General features: G+C 44.0%; 1 protein-coding gene across 3 annotated transcripts; it reads right to left on the bottom strand.

Annotated features, from left to right (window-relative positions):
* Window positions 1–28: 28 nt before the first annotated feature.
* NONO (non-POU domain containing octamer binding) lies at window positions 29–19,307 on the bottom strand. 3 transcript variants are annotated; one of them, XM_054470798.2, is made up of 12 exons: window positions 18,785–19,307; window positions 18,056–18,112; window positions 10,452–10,614; window positions 9,262–9,455; window positions 6,712–7,013; window positions 4,574–4,669; window positions 4,187–4,383; window positions 3,767–3,851; window positions 3,290–3,392; window positions 2,715–2,754; window positions 2,407–2,516; window positions 29–1,272 (listed from the first exon to the last, which is right to left on the bottom strand). In XM_054470798.2, the coding sequence occupies exons 3-12, from the start codon at window positions 10,603–10,605 to the stop codon at window positions 1,138–1,140; spliced, it is 1,416 nt and encodes a 471-aa protein (XP_054326773.1). In that variant the 5' UTR covers window positions 10,606–10,614; window positions 18,056–18,112; window positions 18,785–19,307; the 3' UTR covers window positions 29–1,137. The 3 variants fall into 3 exon arrangements, with proteins under 3 accessions (XP_054326773.1, XP_063516617.1, XP_054326772.1); XM_063660547.1 differs by having other exon boundaries at window positions 18,518–18,807; XM_054470797.2 differs by lacking the exon at window positions 18,056–18,112 and having other exon boundaries at window positions 18,785–18,912.
* Window positions 19,308–19,989: the final 682 nt, after the last annotated feature.

The following is a 19,989-nucleotide window of genomic DNA, read 5'->3' as shown; positions in this document are numbered from 1 at the left end:
CTTTCCCCTTCAAAAACACCACAGAAAATTAAAAGGCTTAAAATGTATTTTAATAGGTTGATGCTGCATTACTGCTCCATTTCTCAGAAAAACTCCAAATATGAGACAAATCAAACACAGTACACCAATGAAAAAAAAATGCACAGCATGACTATCTAAGATAGGCGAGTCTAAGAGCTACCGTCAGACCTTCAGTATACAGTAACCCTGTTCCCAAGATTGTACTAGGCCTATCAAGAAAAGCTGTGAACAGCAACATCATAGACACAAAAGGGTCATTCCTGGGTGTCCTCACCCAAGAAAAAGATGGAGGCAAGTTAACACAAGATTTTTTTTTTAAAGATATACTAAAATGAAAATCTCTAAGAGAAAATGTCTTCTTTAGGACATGAAGGGGTAATATATGGGGTATAACAGAACCGTATGTACGCTGCCTGTGACCTTTGTGGACGTTTGCCTGAATTCTCACCTGGGAGTCAATGGAGCAATGGGGCTAAGGTCATTGGGGGATGTTTGGTTTTTGTGGTGTATGTGGCAGTTTCTCTGGGACTGGGGGAGTGTAAGGATAAGAAAGCAAGTGAGGTTGGGCACGGTGGCTCACCCCTGTAATCCCAGCATTTTGGGAGGCTGAGGAGGGTGGATCATGAGGTCAGGAGTTCAAGATCAGCCTGGACAAGCTTGAACCCGGGAGGCAGAGATTGCAGTGAGCCGAGATCGTGCCACTACACTCCAGCCTGGGCGACAGAGTAAGACTCCATCTCGGGCGCGGAGCAAGCAAATGAAACAAGATGGACAAAAAAAAAAAAAAACAAACAAAAAAAAAAACGGAATGATCAAGATTAATGGGCTCTAACTGGATCCACTTTGCCATGGTTTCCCCAGGCTCTCAACAATCACATTAGAGACTTCAGGAATGCACCACACAGAACTGATTAAACAATATACCACACAGAATTGACTTGTTTAATACCACCCCTCCCTTGCCCTCTCTGCCTCCAGCATACTCCCTAGAGTAGTACAGGCAGGGTAGATCTAACTATTGGAAGGAATCCCTAACATTTTTCCAGGGTAGAATTCTGGCTAGTCCAAAAACGGTCCTTCTTTTAAGGGTTTTGAGAAACTAGACACTGCAACTTATTAGTATCGGCGACGTTTGTTTGGGGCAAATTCAGCTCCAGGAGCTGCACGGTTGAATGCAGGAGGAGTTCCACCAATTGCCCCAATTCCTTCCATTGTAGCAGCCTGACCAAAGCGTTCAGTTGTTGGTGGGGTCTTAAAGAGAAAAAGAGAGCAACATTGTAACAGAACCATTGTTGGAAGCTTCCCACCCATCTGTAGTCCCTCCACTGGAGGCTATTTCCATTCAACTATTCAAGGCTCCTGATGGTAGGTAGGAGTGGGTGATTAAGTCTGTTTAGAACTCTAGCGGATAACCCCAGAAGTGGTGGCGCATGCCTGTAATCCCAGCTACTCAGGAGGCTGAGGCAGGAGAATCGCTTGAACCTGGGAGGCGGAGGTTGCCGTGAGCCAAGATTGCACCACTGCACTCCAGCCTGGGCGACAAGAGCAAAACTCTGTCTCAAAAAGAAAAAGAAAAAACAAAAACAAAAACAAAAACAACCAAACTATCCAGTTTTGGCATTTTAACACCATAACCAAAACAACCCCAGGATTGCATGAGCCATGAAGTTATTTGGATTCACAACTATTTTATGTGATAATGCTTAGCCTTCATTGACTTCCCTCCAACAAACATAGTCAATCAGACTGGCCAGTCAGATGGTGGCATTTACTTAACTCCTAGATTAAGTATAGAGACTGAGTTTGCTCAAGATTCAAAAATAAAGACCTTGAGGTTACATTTAATGGATACCAGCAGTTCTAAAGACTGCTATCTGGGCCGGGCTTGGTGGCTCACGCCAGTAATCCCAGCACTTTGGGAGATCGAGACGGGCAGATTATCTGAGGTCAGGAGTTCAAGAACAGCCTGACCAACGTGGTCAAACTCAGTCTCTAATAAAAATACAAAATTGGGAGGCCGAGGCTGGCGGATCACCTGAGGTGAGGAGTTCGAGACCAGCCTGGCCAACATGGTGTAACCCTGTCTCTACTAAAAATACAAAAATTAGCCGGGCGTGGTGGCAAGCACCTGTAGTCCCAGCTACTTGGGAGGCCGAGGCAGGTGAATCGATTGAACCCAGGAGGTGGAGGTTGCAGTGAGCCAAGACCATGCCATTGCACTCTAGCCTGGGCAACAAGAGGGAAACTGTCTCCAAAAAAAAAAAAAAAAAAAAAAGACTGCTATCTATAGCAAACTGAGGTAGGCCCCCAGGGGCTGTGAAAGCAATGCCTGTTCTCCTCCTACCACCATTCAGAATTACTGTTAAGGCCCTGCAGTTTTATTACCAATCCCAAAGTTCCATCTGGCATCATAGTGGCAGGTCCTGGAGGAGCTGGGGTACCAGCTGGCACAGGAGCAGGGGGCATGGCACCTCTGTTGTTTATGCCCATAGCACCTAAGGCAGAGTAGTGTGATCAGTACAAGGGATAAAGATTGTTAGTCTCTTTCTATGCCAAAGGAAACAACTCAACAAGACCTCTGGGCTAAGAAAGACATGCATGTCATCCCCTTAAAGTAGGTAGCAGAAGCTACATAGTTCACCAAAGACCAAACAAAAAAGGAAATCAGAGCCATTAACTTCCTAAGTCCTTACCTCCCATAGCCATCTGACCCATCCGAATCTCCTGCTCTCTCTGAAAAACAAAAAATACTCAAGACAGTCCAAGACAGCAGTGCATTCTACCACAATCCATCAAGGACCACACACTAAGGGAAGTAGACAGAGTGATAACACGTCCAAACAGCACTGAGAAAGCTGAGGAGCACAACCCTTGCTAGTTGTGCAACAAATTCAAGGTCACAGAGCTACTAGGACATAAGCCAGAGCCTCCTATTAGCAACAGAGAGGTGAAAGGGGGAAGAGATTGCTTCTGAAGCTCCAACCTGTACAACTGCAAGGACAGCAGAGGACTAGCCAAGGTTGCATATCTCTTCCTATAGTCACTGAGTCTAAACAGAATACAGCAGACCCAGTTTTTCATCCTATATTGCTTGTGAGGCAAGAACTCCTCTTCAAACCTTACCTCTCCTTCTTATGAATTCCTTTTTCTAAAGGGTTATTTCACAACACGGGAAAATTGGTCATAACCGGTAACCTAGCAGACAATTCATGGTGAGTTTGTCTTATCACGACTGGTCTGGTACATCATGGGCACATGGGAGATATACCGCATCAGGGAAGGTTCCCTTGAATCCTTCCTGCTGTCGCCGCATCATTTCTTCTTGCTGCCGCCGCATCTCTTCTTCACGGCGCCTGCGCTCTTCCTCCTGCCTACAGAGAGTCACCAATGTATTTAAGACAGAGGCATTTCAGAACTTGAGCAGGTTAACAGGGGACTCAACCAAGGAGACTGGCCTACTGAAAACTATCAGTTCACCAGGAAACTCACTGTTAAGTGTGCCCAGCCCTGAGGCAACCCCCAAAGAAACCTCATGAGACCAGCATTCAGCTGCTTTCTTTTTAGCAGGTAACTTCTAGGACCATGGGCAGCTAAAACATCTCCAATCCAAAGAAAGAACCTGAGAAGCAGCCAGGAAATATTTGCCAACACATTTATAAATACATGAGGTAGCATGGCAGTAGGAAAGAGGAGTGAGACATTATCTTTTAGAGTTGTCAGGGAAAAAGTGTTCGAGAAAAGTTACCTGAGCTCCAGTTGCTTTCGTTTTTGCACCTCTTGGTTGTGCAGCTCTTCCATCCTCCGAAGTTCTTCTTGGCGCCTCATCAAATCTAAAAAAACAACAGACTAAGAATATTCCTCATTGTGTTCATATAGATCTAATGACTTTCTTCAAATAAAGATCCAGAAAGCAAAGAGGATCTAATTCCTTTGGAACCACCTGTGGTGTCCAGATTCCAAAATGAAGTTAAACCTATCATTTCCTTCTCCACAGAATCCAGTATCTCTGCCACATCTCCAAGCCTATTTATCTACCAAAATCAACGCAAAATATTTCTAAGTATAAAAGCAGAGATTTAGGCCTTTCTGCTAATTGATACAAAGAAACCCATTTAAAAATGTCATTTTGTCCTTTCAGCTGTAAGACTTACAGGCCTAGACTCACCCTGTCTCATTAGCATGACCTGGTGCTCATGGCGTGCAGCCTCCATCTCCATCTCCAGCTTCTCACGAGCCTCCTTGATGTTGCGGTCCACTTGGTCCTGCTGCTGCTTCTCCATCTCAATGAGCGCCTTCCAGCGCATGGCATATTCATACTCAAAGGAGCCAGGCTGTGCAAATCTGGGTGGCTGCTCTCGTTCCCTATAGGCAAGGTTCCTAGGTTACTAACTTTGTCCAGAATTACCCCAGCTAAGAATTGCATTCCTTGTGAGGACCAAGATAATGGCTGCCAGTGAACATGTGCAGCAAAGACCTGCCTCTTTTACATATCCCTTTATAAGCTTCCTTAAGAAGGAAACACCTAATAGGGAAATCTATCAACACTGCATACTTGTGAAATTGCTGGTTTTTTATAACCAGCTTCTCTGGAAGTCCCTCTTCATCATCTAACTGGTCCATGGGCTCCACAGTCACAGGACGAGGAAATCTGGAAGAAAGAACAAAGTTCAGTGTTAATCAAATCATTCCCCACCAGGCTTCTTCTCTACACGTCACTGGCACAATGAATTAGCTAGGGCTCAGGATTGGACAAACACCTCTGAAGGAGTTTTTATACCTAATGACATTATAAAAAATTTGCGGTCGGGCCGGGGGTGGTGGCTCACGCCTGTAATCCCAGCACTTTCGGAGGACGAGGCGGGTGAATCACGAGGTCAGGAGTTCAAGACAAGCATGGCCAACATGGTGAAACCCTGACTCTACAGACGTCTGTAATCCGAGCTACTTGGGAGGCTGAGGCAGGAGAATCGCTTGGACCCGGGAGACAGAGGTTGAAAGGAGCCGAGATTGCGCCACTGCACCACTCCAGCCCGGGCTACAGAGTGAGACTCTGTCTTTAAAAAAAAAAAAAGAAAGAAAAGAAAAAGAAAAAGAAAAAAGAAAATCTGGGGTTGACTGGACGAAATGAGGACTTAGATCTCTGAATACAGTCTCAAAAAGATATTCCAAGTAGGTAGGTGCACTACTTAAGTACAGCCTAAACATCTACAGACACTGAGAAATGACTTGTGATAAACAGAGATACTGCATGCACAAATCAACTTTTCAGAGCTCTAAAACTTCAGAGACTTAACACTGATTAAATGACAACCTACCGAATGACTAAAAAGTTATTTTTCATAATCGTCATCCCACTTCTATTAATGTAAGATTATAGCAAAAATCATATGAGAAAGCTTACTAAGTCTTTTTTTTTGGAAACGGAGTCTTCCTCTGTCGCCCAGGCTAGAGTGTAGTGGTGCAATCTCGGCTCACTGCAACCTCTGCCTCCGGGGTTCAAGTGATTCTCCTGCCTCAGCCTCCCGAGTAGCTGGGATCACAGGCACCCACCACCGTGTCCAGCTAATTTTTGTATTTTTAGTAGAGACGGGGTTTCACCACATTGGCCAGGCTGGTCTCAAACTCAAGACCTCGTGATTCACCACCCGCCTCAGCCTCCTAAGTGTTGGGATTACAGGCGTGAGCCACCACGCCCACTCTAATACCAAAAGTCTTTTTTTTTTCTTTCTTTTTTTGGAGACGGAGTCTTGTTCTGTCACCCAGGCTGGAGTGCAGTGGCGCAATCTCGGCTCACTGCAAGCTCCACCTCCCAGGTTCACACCATTCTCCTGCCTCAGCCTCCGGAGTAGCTGGGACTACAGGCGCCCACCACCACACCCGGCTAATTTGTTGTATTTTTTAGTAGAGACGGGGTTTCACCGTGTTAGCCAGGATGGTCTCGATCTCCTGACCTCGTGATCCGTCCCACCTGAACCAGAAGTCTTTTTCTTTTTTTTTTTTTGAGACAGAGTCTTGCTCTATTACCAGGCTGGAGTGCAATGGCGCAATCTCGGCTCACTGCAACCTCCACCTTCCAGGTTCAAGTGATTCTCTTGCCTCAGCCTCCCAAGTTGCTGGGACTACAGGTGCGCTAATTTTTGTATTTTTATTTTATTTATTTGTAATTTTAGTAGAGACGGGCTTTCACCATGTTGGCCAGGATGGTCTTGATCTCCTCACCTCATGATCCACCCGCCTCGGCCTCCCAAATTGCTGGGATTACAGGTGTGAGCCGCTGCATCCAGCCTTTTATTTATTTTTTTGAGGCAGTTTCACTCTGTTGCCCAGGCTGGAGTGCAGTGGCGTGATCTCAGCTCGCTGCAACCTCTGCCTCCTGGGTTCAAGCAATTCTCCTGCCTCAGCCTCCCAAGTAGCTGGGACTACAGGCACATGCCACCATGCCCGGCTAATTTTTCGTATTTTTAGTAGAGATGGGGTTTCACCATGTTGTTCAGGCTGGTCTCGAACTCCTGACCTTGGGTGATCCGCCTGCCTCGGCCTCCCAAAGTGCTGGGATTACAGGAGTCAGCCACCATGCCAGGCTGACCAAAAGTCTTTAAACATAGAAAAGTGGTTACTAGAGGCTAACTCTCCAGACCATGGAAGGAATTAGCAATCTAAGGTCTATGTCTGAAAATGACCCTCACTTACGTGGTTAGCAGGAAGGAGCCTTCACTGCATCTGTCCAGAGCTTTCCGAGCAGCTGGCTTCCCTGAGAACTCAACAATGCCTTTTCCTGAGGGCCTTCCTCGATCATCCACAATGACTACAGCCCTCTCTACCTGGCCAAACACAGAAAAGGCTTCTTCCAGCAGTTCGTTGGACACATACTGAGGAAGGTTTCGAACTGTAAGGGATGCACTATGGCAGGCAAAGCGCACACGCAGCTGCTTTCCACGGAGTGGCATATTGTCCAGCTCCACTTTGGCAATCTCCGCTAAGGTTCGTGTTTCCTAGGAAGCAGAGGAAAATTAGAATAACTCAGTTTGACAAAGAACACCTTAGCAGCCATCAACAGTCTAAAGCCGTATAGTTCAATAACAAAATATCTCCCTGGAAAAACTAAACCATACAAAGAAACAGAAGTGAAAGAACTTAACTGTGTGCTCTTTGGCCACCCTAGTTTGCTTCTGATGACCTTGCAATAAATCACATGTAGTTCTAGAAGTCAATAACACTTAGGTGGTCATCAATTTCATAGGTATTATTCTCCCAATTGACAACAGATCATCTAGAAAACAAAGACCATTGGCCGGGTATGGTGGCTCACAACTGTAATCCCAGAATTTTGGGAGGCCGAGGCGGGTGGATAACGAGGTCAGGAGATCGAGACCATCCTGGCCAACAGGGTGAAACCCAGTCTCTACTAAAATACAAAAAATTAGCCAGGCGCAGTGGCACGCACCAGTAGTTCCAGCTACTCCAGAGGCTGAGGCAGAAGAATTGCCTGAACCTGGGAGGCGGAGGTTGCAGTGAGCCAAGACCATGCCACTGCACTCCAGCACGGGCAACAGAGCAAAACTCCGTCTCAAAAAAACAAAAACACAAAAGACCACCCTAAAACCACCTAGAATATTTTAGTTTTTTTTTTTCGAGACGGAGTCTTGCTGTGTCACCCAGACTGGAGTGCAGTGGAGCAATCTGAGCTCACTGCAACCTCCGCTTCCCAGGTTCAGGTGATTCTCCTGCCTCAGCCTCCTGAGCAGGTGGGATTACAGGCACTTACCACCATGTCCAGCTAATTTTTGTAGTTTTAATAGAGACAGGGTTTAACCATGTTGGCCAGGCTGGTCTCAAACTCCTGACCTCAAGTGATCCGCCCACCTTGGCCTCCCAAAGTGCTGGGATTATAGGCATGAGCCACCATGCTCAGTCTAATTTTTGCTAGGTATGTACCAGAATCACGAATATCCTCCAAGAAGCCTCTTTGGAACCAGGAACCTTGACGGGATCCCTTTCATATTACTAAAGAGAAACCTGATACCCAGAGAAAATGACTTGGCAGATTGGAATGAAAATCACTTCTGACCACCCCATCCAGTGATCCTGCTGTCACATTATTCTCTTCCATTTATGGAGGTAATGTATAGAAATGTTTTCCTCTCATAAACTTTCCCTAAATCGAACCAGATTTTAAAATAATGTCTACACTTACAAACGGTTAAGAGAGTAAATTTTATGTTATGTATGTTTTACCATCATTAGTTTTTTTTTTTAAGAGACTGGGTCTCACTCTATCACCCAGGCTGAAGTGCAGTGCTATGAGCATAGCTCACTGTAACCTCAAACTCCTAGGCTCAATCAACCCTATCATCTTAGCCTAGTTGAGTAGTTAGGACTACAGACGTACACCATACCTGGCTAATTCAATTTAAAATAATTTTTTAAAGATACAAATAAACCAGGCACCGTGGTGCGTTGTCTATTGTCCCAGCTACTCAGGAGGCTGAGGACAGAGAATTGCTTAAGCTCAGGAATTCAAGTCTAGCCAAGGCAACATGGTGAGATACCCATCTCTTGATCATGGGGGGACCAAATAGGGGAAGGGTACAGATAAAACAAAATTAACCACAACTTGATAATTACTGAAGCTATGCAATGCATATGTGCAGGTTCATTATTATTCTGTCTACTTCTATATGTTTGAAATTTCCTAATTAAAACAAAAAAGTTCCAGCCAGGTGCAGTGGCTCACGTCTGTAATCCCAGTACTTTGGGAGGCCAAGGTGGGTGGATCACCTGAGGTCAGGAGCTCGAGACCAGCCTGGCCAAAACAGTGAAACCCCGTCTCTACCAAAAACACAAAAATTAGCCGGGTGTGGTGACAGCCTGTAATCCCAGCTACTCAGGAGGCTGAGGCAGGAGAATCACTTGAACCCGGGAGGTGGAGGTTGCAGTGAGCCGAGACCACGCCACTGCACGCCAGCCTGGGCCACAAGAGTGATACTCCGTCTCAAAAAAAAAAAAAAAAAGTTCCAAAGGGCATACTTCAGCTCCAGTATCCTAGGCAAAAATCTTGTTATCCTTGAAACAAAACTTACGAGGAAAAATTAAAATGTGCCATTTTTGTGGTTCTGTTTCATCAAGCTTTCAATGAACAAATCATCTGAGAATTATTTCCACTGCCTATTTTTGCACATCTATTATTCTCCAGCTTCCCCACCTTTAGAGCACATGCCTCAAAAGCCAACAGTTGCTCACCAAGCGGATAAAGCCAAATCCTTTATCCTTATGAATGAAGACTTCGCCTGCCTTTCCATATTTCTCAAATAGTTTCCTCATTTCTTCCTCAGTGATGTCGGGAGGAAGATTTCCCACAAAAAGACGGCTTCGTTGGGTGAAGGTCTTCTCTCCTGGTTTTCTAAAATTCTTCAGGTCAATAGTCAAGCCTTCATCTGAAAGAAGACACACAGTCACTTAAAAGACTGGGGAAACAGAATTACAGTCGTATCCTCAAAGACCTATAACCACTGATAGATGAGGAAACATTAATCGTTGTAGAGAATGCAAACACAATTTCCCAAGGCAACCTAACCACTTATGAGTAAATTGCACCTTAGAATGTGAAAGCAGTATGCAGAGGACATCTGAACAGCTCTACGACGGGCCAGAAGCCAAGTTGGACTAAGCAAGAGAGACAAAAATATAGGCGCTACCGGCCAAAGAGAAAAATTAAGCAGTTCAAGGAAGGAGCCCTATGTTACAAGGCATCAGATTTTACCATTCAAAACGTACCTTCAGATGAGAATAAACCAAAAAATAAAATAAAATAAAATAAAAACAACAAAGTAACTGTTCCATTTTCCTAATCTCTCACCAATTTTCATAACCTTAACAGTTCCCATTCTTTCAGGCTGGGGGCAACAAAATGAAATGAGTTAGGAAAGAGCAATTCTTTATAGTAATCTCTGGAAATAAAGAAAGTTGGGATTGGTTCTAGTCTTAGAGGCACACAATTGGTACTCAAACAAGAACATACACTTAAAGACTTTTTACAATGAGCTGGTACAGGCTCAAGACTAAAAGTACAGTATTCAGTACCAGACTTCTCCATTTAAGCCTTAAAGACTCTTCTATATTCTTTTTAACTACCAGTCATCTGATGACTACCTCTAAGAACCAAGCTGAGGTAAAACATGCAGACATCTGTTTAGCAGTAGAATGTGCCAACACAGCAGAGCAACCTGTATTCAACTGCTGTCATACATGTTTGCTCCTTGGTTTCGGAGAATCAGCCTTTTCCGTCATAAGTGTTAAGAGGTAAAGAGAAAAAAGAACAAAGGTGTGCCATAAAGGCCTATTCCCTTATAAGCCCGAGAAACTAATCTAAAAACCAAGAAACCATTCCCAGAGGGAATCCATTTCTACTCCATCACCTAGTATATACACACTTTGGCTGCTGGCCTGTTGCCCATTTGCAGGTATTGGCGGTGGTGGCGGCTGCTGCTGTTGCTGCTGGTGGTGCTGCTGCTGGTGGTGATGTTGATGATGCTTTCTTGGAGTATGGTTTTGCTTCTCCAAGTTAAAAGTTTTATTACTCTGCATTTTTGCACCCTACGAAGAAAAAGTAGACTAATAAATAAATTCAGTACTAATAACACAATCAGCCACCTTCCTGATGACTTACATGTAATTCGTCACCTTTGGTGCTCTGGCTTTTGCCAGAGGCAAACAATTGGTTACTTTGAACAACCACGACAAAGAACAATTTGAAAATCTATCAGTGTTGTATATGGAAACTATGTTAAAAAAAAAAAAAATCTTGCGTTCTGGAGGTTACAAAATATAGTAAAAATCAAAAAACGAAAAAAATAAAAAATAAATAAAAAGGCTGGGTGCAGTGGCTCACACCTGTAATCCCAACACTTTGGGAGGCAGAGGTGGGAGGACTGCTTGAGTCCAGGAGCTTGAGACCAGCCTGGGCAACATGGCGAAACCTCACCTCTACCAAAAAAAATACAAAAATTGGCTGGGTGTGGTGGCACACGCCTGTGGTTCCAGGTACTTGGGAGGCTGAGATGGGAGGATCACTTGAGCCCAGGAGTTCAAGACCAGCCTAGACAACACCATGAGACCCCATCTCTACAAAAACATTTAAAAATGACCCAGGCAGGTTGGGCATGCGGCTCAAGCCTGTAATCCTAGCACTTTGGGAGGCCGAGGTGGGTGGATCACCAGGTCAGGGGTTCGAGACAAGCCTGGCCAACATGGTGAAACCACATCTATACTAAAAATACAACAACTAGCCAGGAATGGTAGCAGGTGCCTGTAATCTCAGTTACGTGGGAGGCTGAGACAGGAGAATCACTTGAACCTGGGAGGTGGAGGCTGCAGTGAGCCGAGATCGTGCCACTGTACTCCAGCCTGGTGACGGAGTGAGACTCCGTCTCCAAAAAACAAAACAAAACAAAAAAACACTACCCAGGCATAGTGACGCCGTAGTCCCAGCTACTCAGGAGGCTGGGGCTGGAGGTTCACTTGAGCCCATGAGTTAGAGGCTGTAGTAAGCCATGACTGTGCCACTGCACTCCAGCCTCGGCAACCAAGAAAGACCCTATCTCAAAAAAATAAATAAATAAATAAATAAAAATAAAAATCTGGCCAGGCACAGTGGCTCACGCCTGTAATCCCAGCACTTTGGGAGGCCGAGGTGGGCAGATCACGAGGTCAGGAGATCAAGACCATCCTGGCTAACACGGTGAAACCCCGTCTCTACTAAAAATACAAAAAATTAGCCGGGCGTGGTGGCCGGCACCTATAGTCCTGGCTACTCGGGGGGCTGAGGCAAGAGAATGGCGTGAACTCGGGAGGCGGAGCTGGCAGTGAGCCGAGACTGCACCACTGCACTCTAGCCTGGGCAACACAGCTATACTCTGTCTCAAAAATAAAATTAAATTAAAAATTAAAAAAATCAAAAAAATTAAAAATAAAATAAAAATCTAAAAACAACGAGGCATCAACAGTTATACTGCACCTAAAAACTAAATGAGTACTGGATGAGAACTGTTTGCACTAGAATCACTTGAGGAACTTCCCAGTTCGATACTACACATTAATAGAAAATTACTTTTCCAAAAGAATCTACTCTTAAAAACTCGCCCCATCACACATTTAAGCACATTTTAAAAACAAAATGATTGAAATAGATTCTGGTTATCACAAGGACAAAGACTAGTAAAGTCTTATCTTCTCTGGTACCTACCAATCCTAGCCCACAGTACACACTGTAGAAATAACAGTGGTACTAGTATGGGCTGTGAGGTTAGGCATCCTTAGGTTTGAATTGTGTTCCTCAATTGTGTACTACTTACTAGTAAATTATTCTGTACCTGTTTCTTCAGCTGTTCTAAGGGGGATGATAAAAATACCTGTCTCTTAAAGTGGCTATGAGAATAAACACGTGAAAATGCTGGCTCACTACCGGCATACAGTATACACTCTAAATATTTATTAATTACAGTGGAAAGACAAATGACTACTAAAGCAATAAAAGCAAACATAAAAAGACAGGCCAGGCGAGACAGCTCACGCCTGTAATCCCAGCACTTTGGGAGGCTGAGGCCAGTGGATTAGCTGAGGTCAAGAGTGCAAGAACAGCCTGACCAACATGGTGAAACTCCATCTCTACTAAAAATACAAAAATTAGTGGGGTGTGGTGGCACATGCCTGTAATCCCAGTTACTCAGGAGGCTGAGCCAGGAGAATCACTTGAACCTGGGAGGCGGAGGTTGCCGTGAGCCGAGATTGCGCCATTGCACAAGAGCGAAACTCTGTCTCAAAAAAAAAAAAGAAAAGAAAAGATAAATAGGCTGGGCACAGTGGCTCACATCTGTAATCCCAGCAATTTGGGAGATCTAGGCAGGAGGACTGCTTGGGCCCAGTAGTTAGAGACCAGCCTGGGCAACATAGTGAGCCCCACCTCTACAAAAAATATGTATAAAAAAAAATTAGCCAGGCATGATAGCACACTCATGTAGTCCCAGCTACTTGAGAGGCTGAGGCTGCAGTGAACTGTGATCACACCATTGTATTCCAGCCTGGGCAGGGAGAATGAGATCCTGTCTCAAGAGGAAAAAAAAAAAAAAAAAAAAAGATAAAAATAATAAAATGTTAAATTCTATCATTTAAAAATCAACATAAGATTAAAAAGAAAACAAGTGCTCTGTGCTCCCAAACGTTGAAATAAAAAAAAAAAAACCAAATGAAGCCAGCATGGTGGCTCAGGCCTGTAATCCCAGCACTTTGGGAGGCTGAGGCGGGAAGATGGCTTGAACCCAGGAGTTTGAGACCAGCCTGGGCAACATAGCAAGACTCAGTCTTTATTAAAGAAAAAAAAAAAAAAAAAGTAGGGGGGAGGGGAGGCCAGGTGCAGTGGCTCATGCCTGTAGTCCCAGCTACTCGGGAGGCTGAGGCTAGAGAATCACTTGAGCCCAGGAAGAGGAGGTTGCTGTGAGGCAAATCATAACACTGCACTCCAGCCTAGGCAACAGAATGAGACCCTGTCTCAAAAAAAATAGAGAAAAAAAATAGGCTGGGTGCAGTGGTTCATGCCTGTAATCCCAGCACTTCGGGGGACTAAGGCAGGCCAGATCACCTGAGGTCAGAAGTTCGAGACCAGCCTGGCCAACATGGGAAAACCCTGTCTCTACTAAAAATACAAAAAATTAGCCGGGTGTGGTAGCATGCACCTATAGTCCCAGCTACTTGGGAGGCTGAGGCAGGAGAATCGCTTGAACCCGGGAGGCGGAGGTTGCGGTGGGCCGAGATCGTGGCCATTGCACTCTAGCCTGGGCAACAGGAGCGAAACTCCATCTCAAAATAAATAAATAAAAATAAATAAATAAAAACAAGATTATTGGTATAATCCAGACTGAATTCAAAAGGTGAGTTTTAAAATGAAAATTTTTCAAATTGATCAGGTTAACAAACTGAGGACAGTCTTCCTTGTTCAAGGACAGTTCTCCAGAAATTAAAAGGACATCAAACCTAAATCCATTCCCTCAAACACAAGACCCTGTAGTAATAATTTAGCTGAAGGAAAGATGCAGAAAAGGACCTTTTTATGAGCATCGTATTATTAATACTATATGCTTCCTTCGAAATAGAGAAAATTGGCTGGGTGCGGTGGCTCACACCTGTAATCCCAGCACTTTGGGAGGCTGAGGCAGGCGGATCACAAAGATCAAGAGCTCAAGACCAGCCTGGCCAACATGGTGAAACCTCGTCTATACTAAAAATACAAAAATTAGCCGGGCGTGGTGGTGGGCGCCTGTAGTCCCAGCTACTCAGGAGGCCGAGGCAGGAGAATCACTTGAACCCAGGAGGTGGAGGCTGCAGTGAGCTGAGATCGCACCACTGCACTCCAGCCTGGGCAACAGAGCGAGACTCCATCTCAAAAAAAAAAAAAAAAAAAAAAAAAAAAATTAGGTAGGACACAGTGGCTCACGCCTGTAATCTCAGCACTTTGGGAGGCAGAAGTGAGTGGATCATTTTGAGGTCAGGAGTTCAAGACCAGCCTTGCCAACATAGTGAAACCCCATTTCTACTAAAAATACAAAAATTAGGCTGGGCACAGTGGCTCACGCTTGTAATCCCAGCACTTTGGGAGGCCGAGGTGAGCGGATCATGAGGTCAGGAGTTCGAGACCGGCCTGGCCAACACAGTGAAACCCCGTCTCTACTAAAAATACAAAAATTAGCTGGGCGTGGTTGTGGGCGCCTGTAATCCCAACTACTCGTGAGGCTGAGGCAGGAGAATCACTTGAACCTGGGAGGTGGAGGTTGCAGTGAGCCGAGATTGTGCCACTGCACTCCAGCCTGGGCGACAGATCTAGACTCCGTCTCAAAACAAACAAACAAACAAACAACAACAATTAGCCAGGTGTGGTGGTGTGCACCTGTAATCCCAGCTACTTGGGAGGCTGAAGTGGGAGGATCACTTGAACCTGGGAGACAGAGGTTGCAGTGAGCTGAGATCACACCACTGCACTCCAGCCTGGGCGACAGATTGAGACTGTCTCAAAAACAAAAACAAAACAAAACAAAACAAAAAAACAAAAAAACAAAAAATAAAATTGGCCGGGCATGGTGGCTCACACTGGTAATCCCAGCACTTTGGGAGGCCAAGGAGGGTGGATTGCTTGAGGTCAGGAGTTCAAGACCAGCCTGACCAACATGGTGAAACCCCGTCACTAACGAAAACACAAAAATTAGCTGGGCATGGTGGTGGGCATCTGTAATCCCAGTTACTCAGGAGGATGAGGCAGGAGCATCACTTGAACCTGAGAGGCGGAGGTTGCAGTAGGCCAAGACAGTGCCACTGCACTCCAGCCTGGGCAACAAAGTGAGAGTCTGTCTCAAAAAATAATTATAAACACAGAAAATTATATTTCTCAGATGAAAGAAATGCGACAAAGGCTTGGTAACTATTGATTTTGATGATGAGTATATGGGAATACTTTCATGTGTATAAAAACATTCCTAATCCGTTTTATGTCACATCCCACCAAAACTGAAAACATCAATGCAATTACCAAATTCTGTATCCAAAAGTTTAGTAAGAAAACAGGTAACAAGAGCTATCAAGATGTTAATTCATAGTCTTTAATTTGGAAATTCTACTCCTGGAAATGTATCCTAATAATTTTAAAATTAAAAACTACACCCGTGAAAATGTTCATTGTAATGGCCTTTATGGTAAGAAAACAATAAAAATGACTTAAATTTCTAAAATTAGGGGAATGGTTTTCATGAAAGTATGGTACATCTATACAACAGAATGTTCGCAGCATTAAAAATTATGAAGACCACATAAACACAAGGATGTCTGATATTCTAACGGGGAAAGGGTTTTTTCAAATTGTAAAGATGTGAATATAGACAAGGAACAGAAGGTAGGCAAAAACGAAAACAACTGCATTGCTTTTAGGTTACTGATAATTTTTCAATTCATGATTTCATTCAAAAAATATTCAGTGAATGCCTACCATTTGCTAGGCACTATTCTAGATGGTTAGAGTGGATTAGTGAACAAAGCAGATTCTTGCCTACAGAACTTGCTTCTAGTGAGAGACTATATATAAGTAAATTATATAGTACTTAAGAGGTAAGTGCTATGGAAAAATAAATAAAAATGGGGGAGGAAGGTAAAGTGGATAGGGAGTAGAAGGAGGCAGATGGTAAACCTCACATTTGACATTTCAGCCAAGATTTAAATTTTCACATTTATATCATTTAATCAATTTTATCATTAATGTTATAAGGTATCAGAAATTACAACTTAAAATTTTATTTAAAAATTTTTAAACAGAAATTACAATCAGATACTTATTACAAAATGTAATATAGAAAATTTAGAAGAACCAAAATAAATAAAAATACAAATACAAAAATCCATAGACCTGCCACTAAATATAGTCACTGTTAACATGTTGGTATATCCTTTTAGTCATTAATTTATGTATTTGAAATGAGATATGATAAAAACTATTTTGTAACCTGTTTCTTCCACTTTATGACGTATCATAAACAGCTTTCATGTTATTAAATCTTTTACGTTAATGGACACAGCATTCAGTTATCAACCAAGTCCCTATTGTGTTGGACACCTGGGTTGTTTCTAATTTTTCACCATTATAATCAATGCTCATAGCTAAATCTTTGGACATATCTATGATTAAATATTCCTCCCACAATTTTCCATTCTTGCTTATTTAGATATACATTATCATTTCAGTAACTGATAATGCACCCTTGTATATTCAGAGTTTCCTCATTTCTGCTAATGTCAACATAATTGTAATTTTTAATGACTATATAAAGTTCACCAGGATGTACTACTTTACTAAACTACTCCCTACTATAAGACATTTAGGTGGTTGTTTTTGGCTTTTCCTATTATAACGCTGCAGTAAATGTCTTCTGGCTTTCAGCTTTATTTCCATTTAATTATTTCCATAGGATAAATTCTTAAAAATAGAATTTATCCTGTGACTCTTGCCACATAGTGCAACATCGTTTTCTCAGAAAGTTGTAAGGATTTTAAATGCCATGAACAGGTGTAGCAGTTTCAAGGCAAATGAGATACCTTAAAAACAAAACAAAACAAAAAAAGGAAATAGTGTTTTAAAAAATAAGATATAAAAGCAGGAAGTTAAAACATACAAAATCTAAAGTTCACCCTGGAAATAGTTGGGGATGGGGCAAGGTGGGCATCAGAATCAAATCTTTTCCTATTTGGGTTCCAGGTATTAAACATCTCTCTTCCCCTGGCCCCGGAGAGGCCCAGGATGGAATGCACTAGTGAAGACTGTCATAATAAAGCACCTATAACAGTGCCCACCAAGTAGCAAGTACCTTGAGAAGTATTTCTTCCTATCACCTACTTTTGATGACCACCAATATAATTTGGAAATATGTGGAGAACCCTCTTCAGAGTAATAAATTCACTGTCGCCTAAATACTGGGCCTCTGAAAAGAGAACACAGCGCGAAGATCGGCAGCAAAGATTACTGTCTACTTGTGTCCCTGAGACTAATAATCCTGATGAAGAATTTTGAGAGAAAATACTTATTGCTGGTTGAGAAAGACTCTAACCACTGGGCATGCTACAGTTAAACAAATGTTTAGGTAGAGGACCAAACACTACATCACACATATCTGAAATCTAAATCTGATATAAATTTACAAGACTGAGATGGCCGCCTGGATGGCCAGCCTGAAAGCTGTAAAATGAACTAAGGTCCTTCTCTAAGAGTTTCTTAGGGCTTTTCATTTAATAACAAGGAAGGTGGACAAAGACACAGTATAAATATAGCCAGGGCCCCCCCCACTACAGTTGCCAGATTTAGCAAATAAAATACACAACCCACAATTAAATTTGAAATTTAATTGAAACTACGCAACATATACTTAAAAATAATTGGTTGTGTAGGTGAAATTCTAATTCAACTGGGTGCCCCGTGTTTTGTCTGGCAACCCTATCCCCTTACACCTACCTCAACTTCGATTGAAGACAGCAAAGTGCCTCCCAGTTCCCTCTAACCTCGACTTCTCTGTTAAAAACACAAAGAAACGTGTCAGGTTATGGTAAGAGTTTCTCAAACTGGAAAATAAAATACTCGATGCGAAATCCATAAATTTGTTTCATTTTAAAAAGTGAGGCTATATAAATGCGTCAAGGAGGTAGGCGGCTAAGACTTAGGAAAAGGGCATACAGAAATCTGACTACGAAAGCGGTGCGCTCTGGATATGCAGAGGAACTTTCCAGCTAAGAGTTTTGACAAAGAAATATCGCTTGAGGGGCCCCACTTGCCCATTCTGAATTAATGGCCTCGCGGGGCCGAGAGGAGGAGCGCCCGACAAAGCGCCTCCTCCTCCAACCAACCACGACTTCAGCGATCTCTCATAATAGACCCCACACCCTCGGGCCCAGGGCGGCTCAGAGGCCGGCAACTTACTGACGCGGGTAAGATTCGGAGATGAGTTGCACAAAGAAACAGGGCGGGAACGAAAACGGGGAAAGCCCGAAGCGAAGCGAGTTGAGAGAGGTGGGCCCCCGCGGGTGGGCTGAGAAGACAGTGTGGCGGCAGAGACAAGGCCTCAAGGGGCCTCGGAAGCGCCATCCACCTTCAAAACCTAGTTTCGCCCTAGCCTCTTCCTTCGCTGATTGTTCCAAGAAATCCCACTATCCTCCCAAACAAGAACCAAGCCGTCCCAAAACTCACCCTCTACCGACTGGTCTCTCCTCGCAGTAACGGCGACGCTACACGGCCTCTCCCGTCCCGAGAAAAGAGCGCGCGACCGCCGGAAACGAGACGACGGAGCTCGGTGCCTCCCAAGGGGTACAAAATGGCGTTCTCGATTGGTTAGCTGAACTGCCAATCAAGGTTTAGCTCCCGAGGCGGAATCATTTTTCCGCCATTTCTTAGATTCTATTGGCTGCCGAATGCCAAAGGCTTGAGTTCGTGTGAACGACAGATGGGGACAAAGAGCGAGGCTTTGCACCTAATGCGCATGTGCAAGCGGCCTGGCGCGTGAGACGGGAAAGGAAAGGGGGAGGGGGAAAAGGAAAGGGAGAGGAGCTGGGGGTGGGGGTCGGAAGGAGAGACCTAAAAGAACTAACTGAAAGACCAAGTGGTGGGAGGGGGAAAGGAGAGGAGAAAAAGGGAGAGAAAAGTGGAAAGAGGGAGAGGAAGGGGAGAAAATGCGCGCGTAGGCGTGCTCGGAGCAGTCCTGCACTGCGCCTGTGCAAGAAGCAAGAGTAACAATGTCATTGTATTCAATGTAATAGATTTGGCCTTTTCCTACTGAAAAAAATGCCCCGCCATGTTTCTTTTTTCACACTTCCTTGTTAGGGCTTGCATCCTGACACCCCATACTTAATCATATTTCTAGATGCTTCTCCTGTTGCTGGGGCTACTCGGGAAACGCAACTGAAATAGTCAACTCTTTGGTCATGGTTACAGACGGGGTGGGGGAGGAGGGGGTGCATCATACCTTAGTCTCTGCGTGATTACACAGAATTGTAACCAGCACCCTCATTTCCATGGTAACCAGAAAACCTAGCAGTCCAAACATCACTATTGTTCCTATGATTTACTGAGAGATTCAACAGGTGTCATCATTGCCATGGATATATTGTAGGCCTCTAGATCAGACTGTATAGTCCATAGGAGGCCTATCAGTAACTAACCTTCATTGTTTCAGTAATGCCTAACTCGCCCCGCCCCCGTGGTGAACCAAGGATCAATTGATAAGTATGTGTTGTTAATTCCCAATAATTAATTCACACTCAGGGTTGCAGGGTATCCCAATGGGCACCACCTTATGTGGGGACACAATGATCTAGACTTGGGCTGTTCAATAGAACTGTGTGCAATGATGGAAAGGTCCTATGTCTGCTGTGTTCAATATGGCAGCTACTAACTAT

Source organism: Pongo pygmaeus, chromosome X (genome assembly GCF_028885625.2).
Source record: "Pongo pygmaeus isolate AG05252 chromosome X, NHGRI_mPonPyg2-v2.0_pri, whole genome shotgun sequence".
Classification (NCBI taxonomy): domain Eukaryota; kingdom Metazoa; phylum Chordata; class Mammalia; order Primates; family Hominidae; genus Pongo; species Pongo pygmaeus.
Note: the sequence above shows the minus strand (reverse complement) of the source record. Positions and strands in the feature narration are given on the sequence as shown.

Bases quoted from the DNA above. Each gene is read 5' to 3' on its own strand.
- NONO (XM_054470798.2), bottom strand. From the start codon at position 10,605: ATGCAGAGTAATAAAACTTTTAACTTGGAGAAGCAAAACCATACTCCA. The intron at 9,456-10,451 runs GTGTGTATATAC...GTCTTCTTTCAG, and splicing joins GCAACAGGCCAGCAGCCAAA to ATGAAGGCTTGACTATTGAC. The intron at 2,755-3,289 runs GTATATCTCCCA...TTTGTTTTTCAG, and splicing joins AGGGAACCTTCCCTGATGCG to AGAGAGCAGGAGATTCGGAT.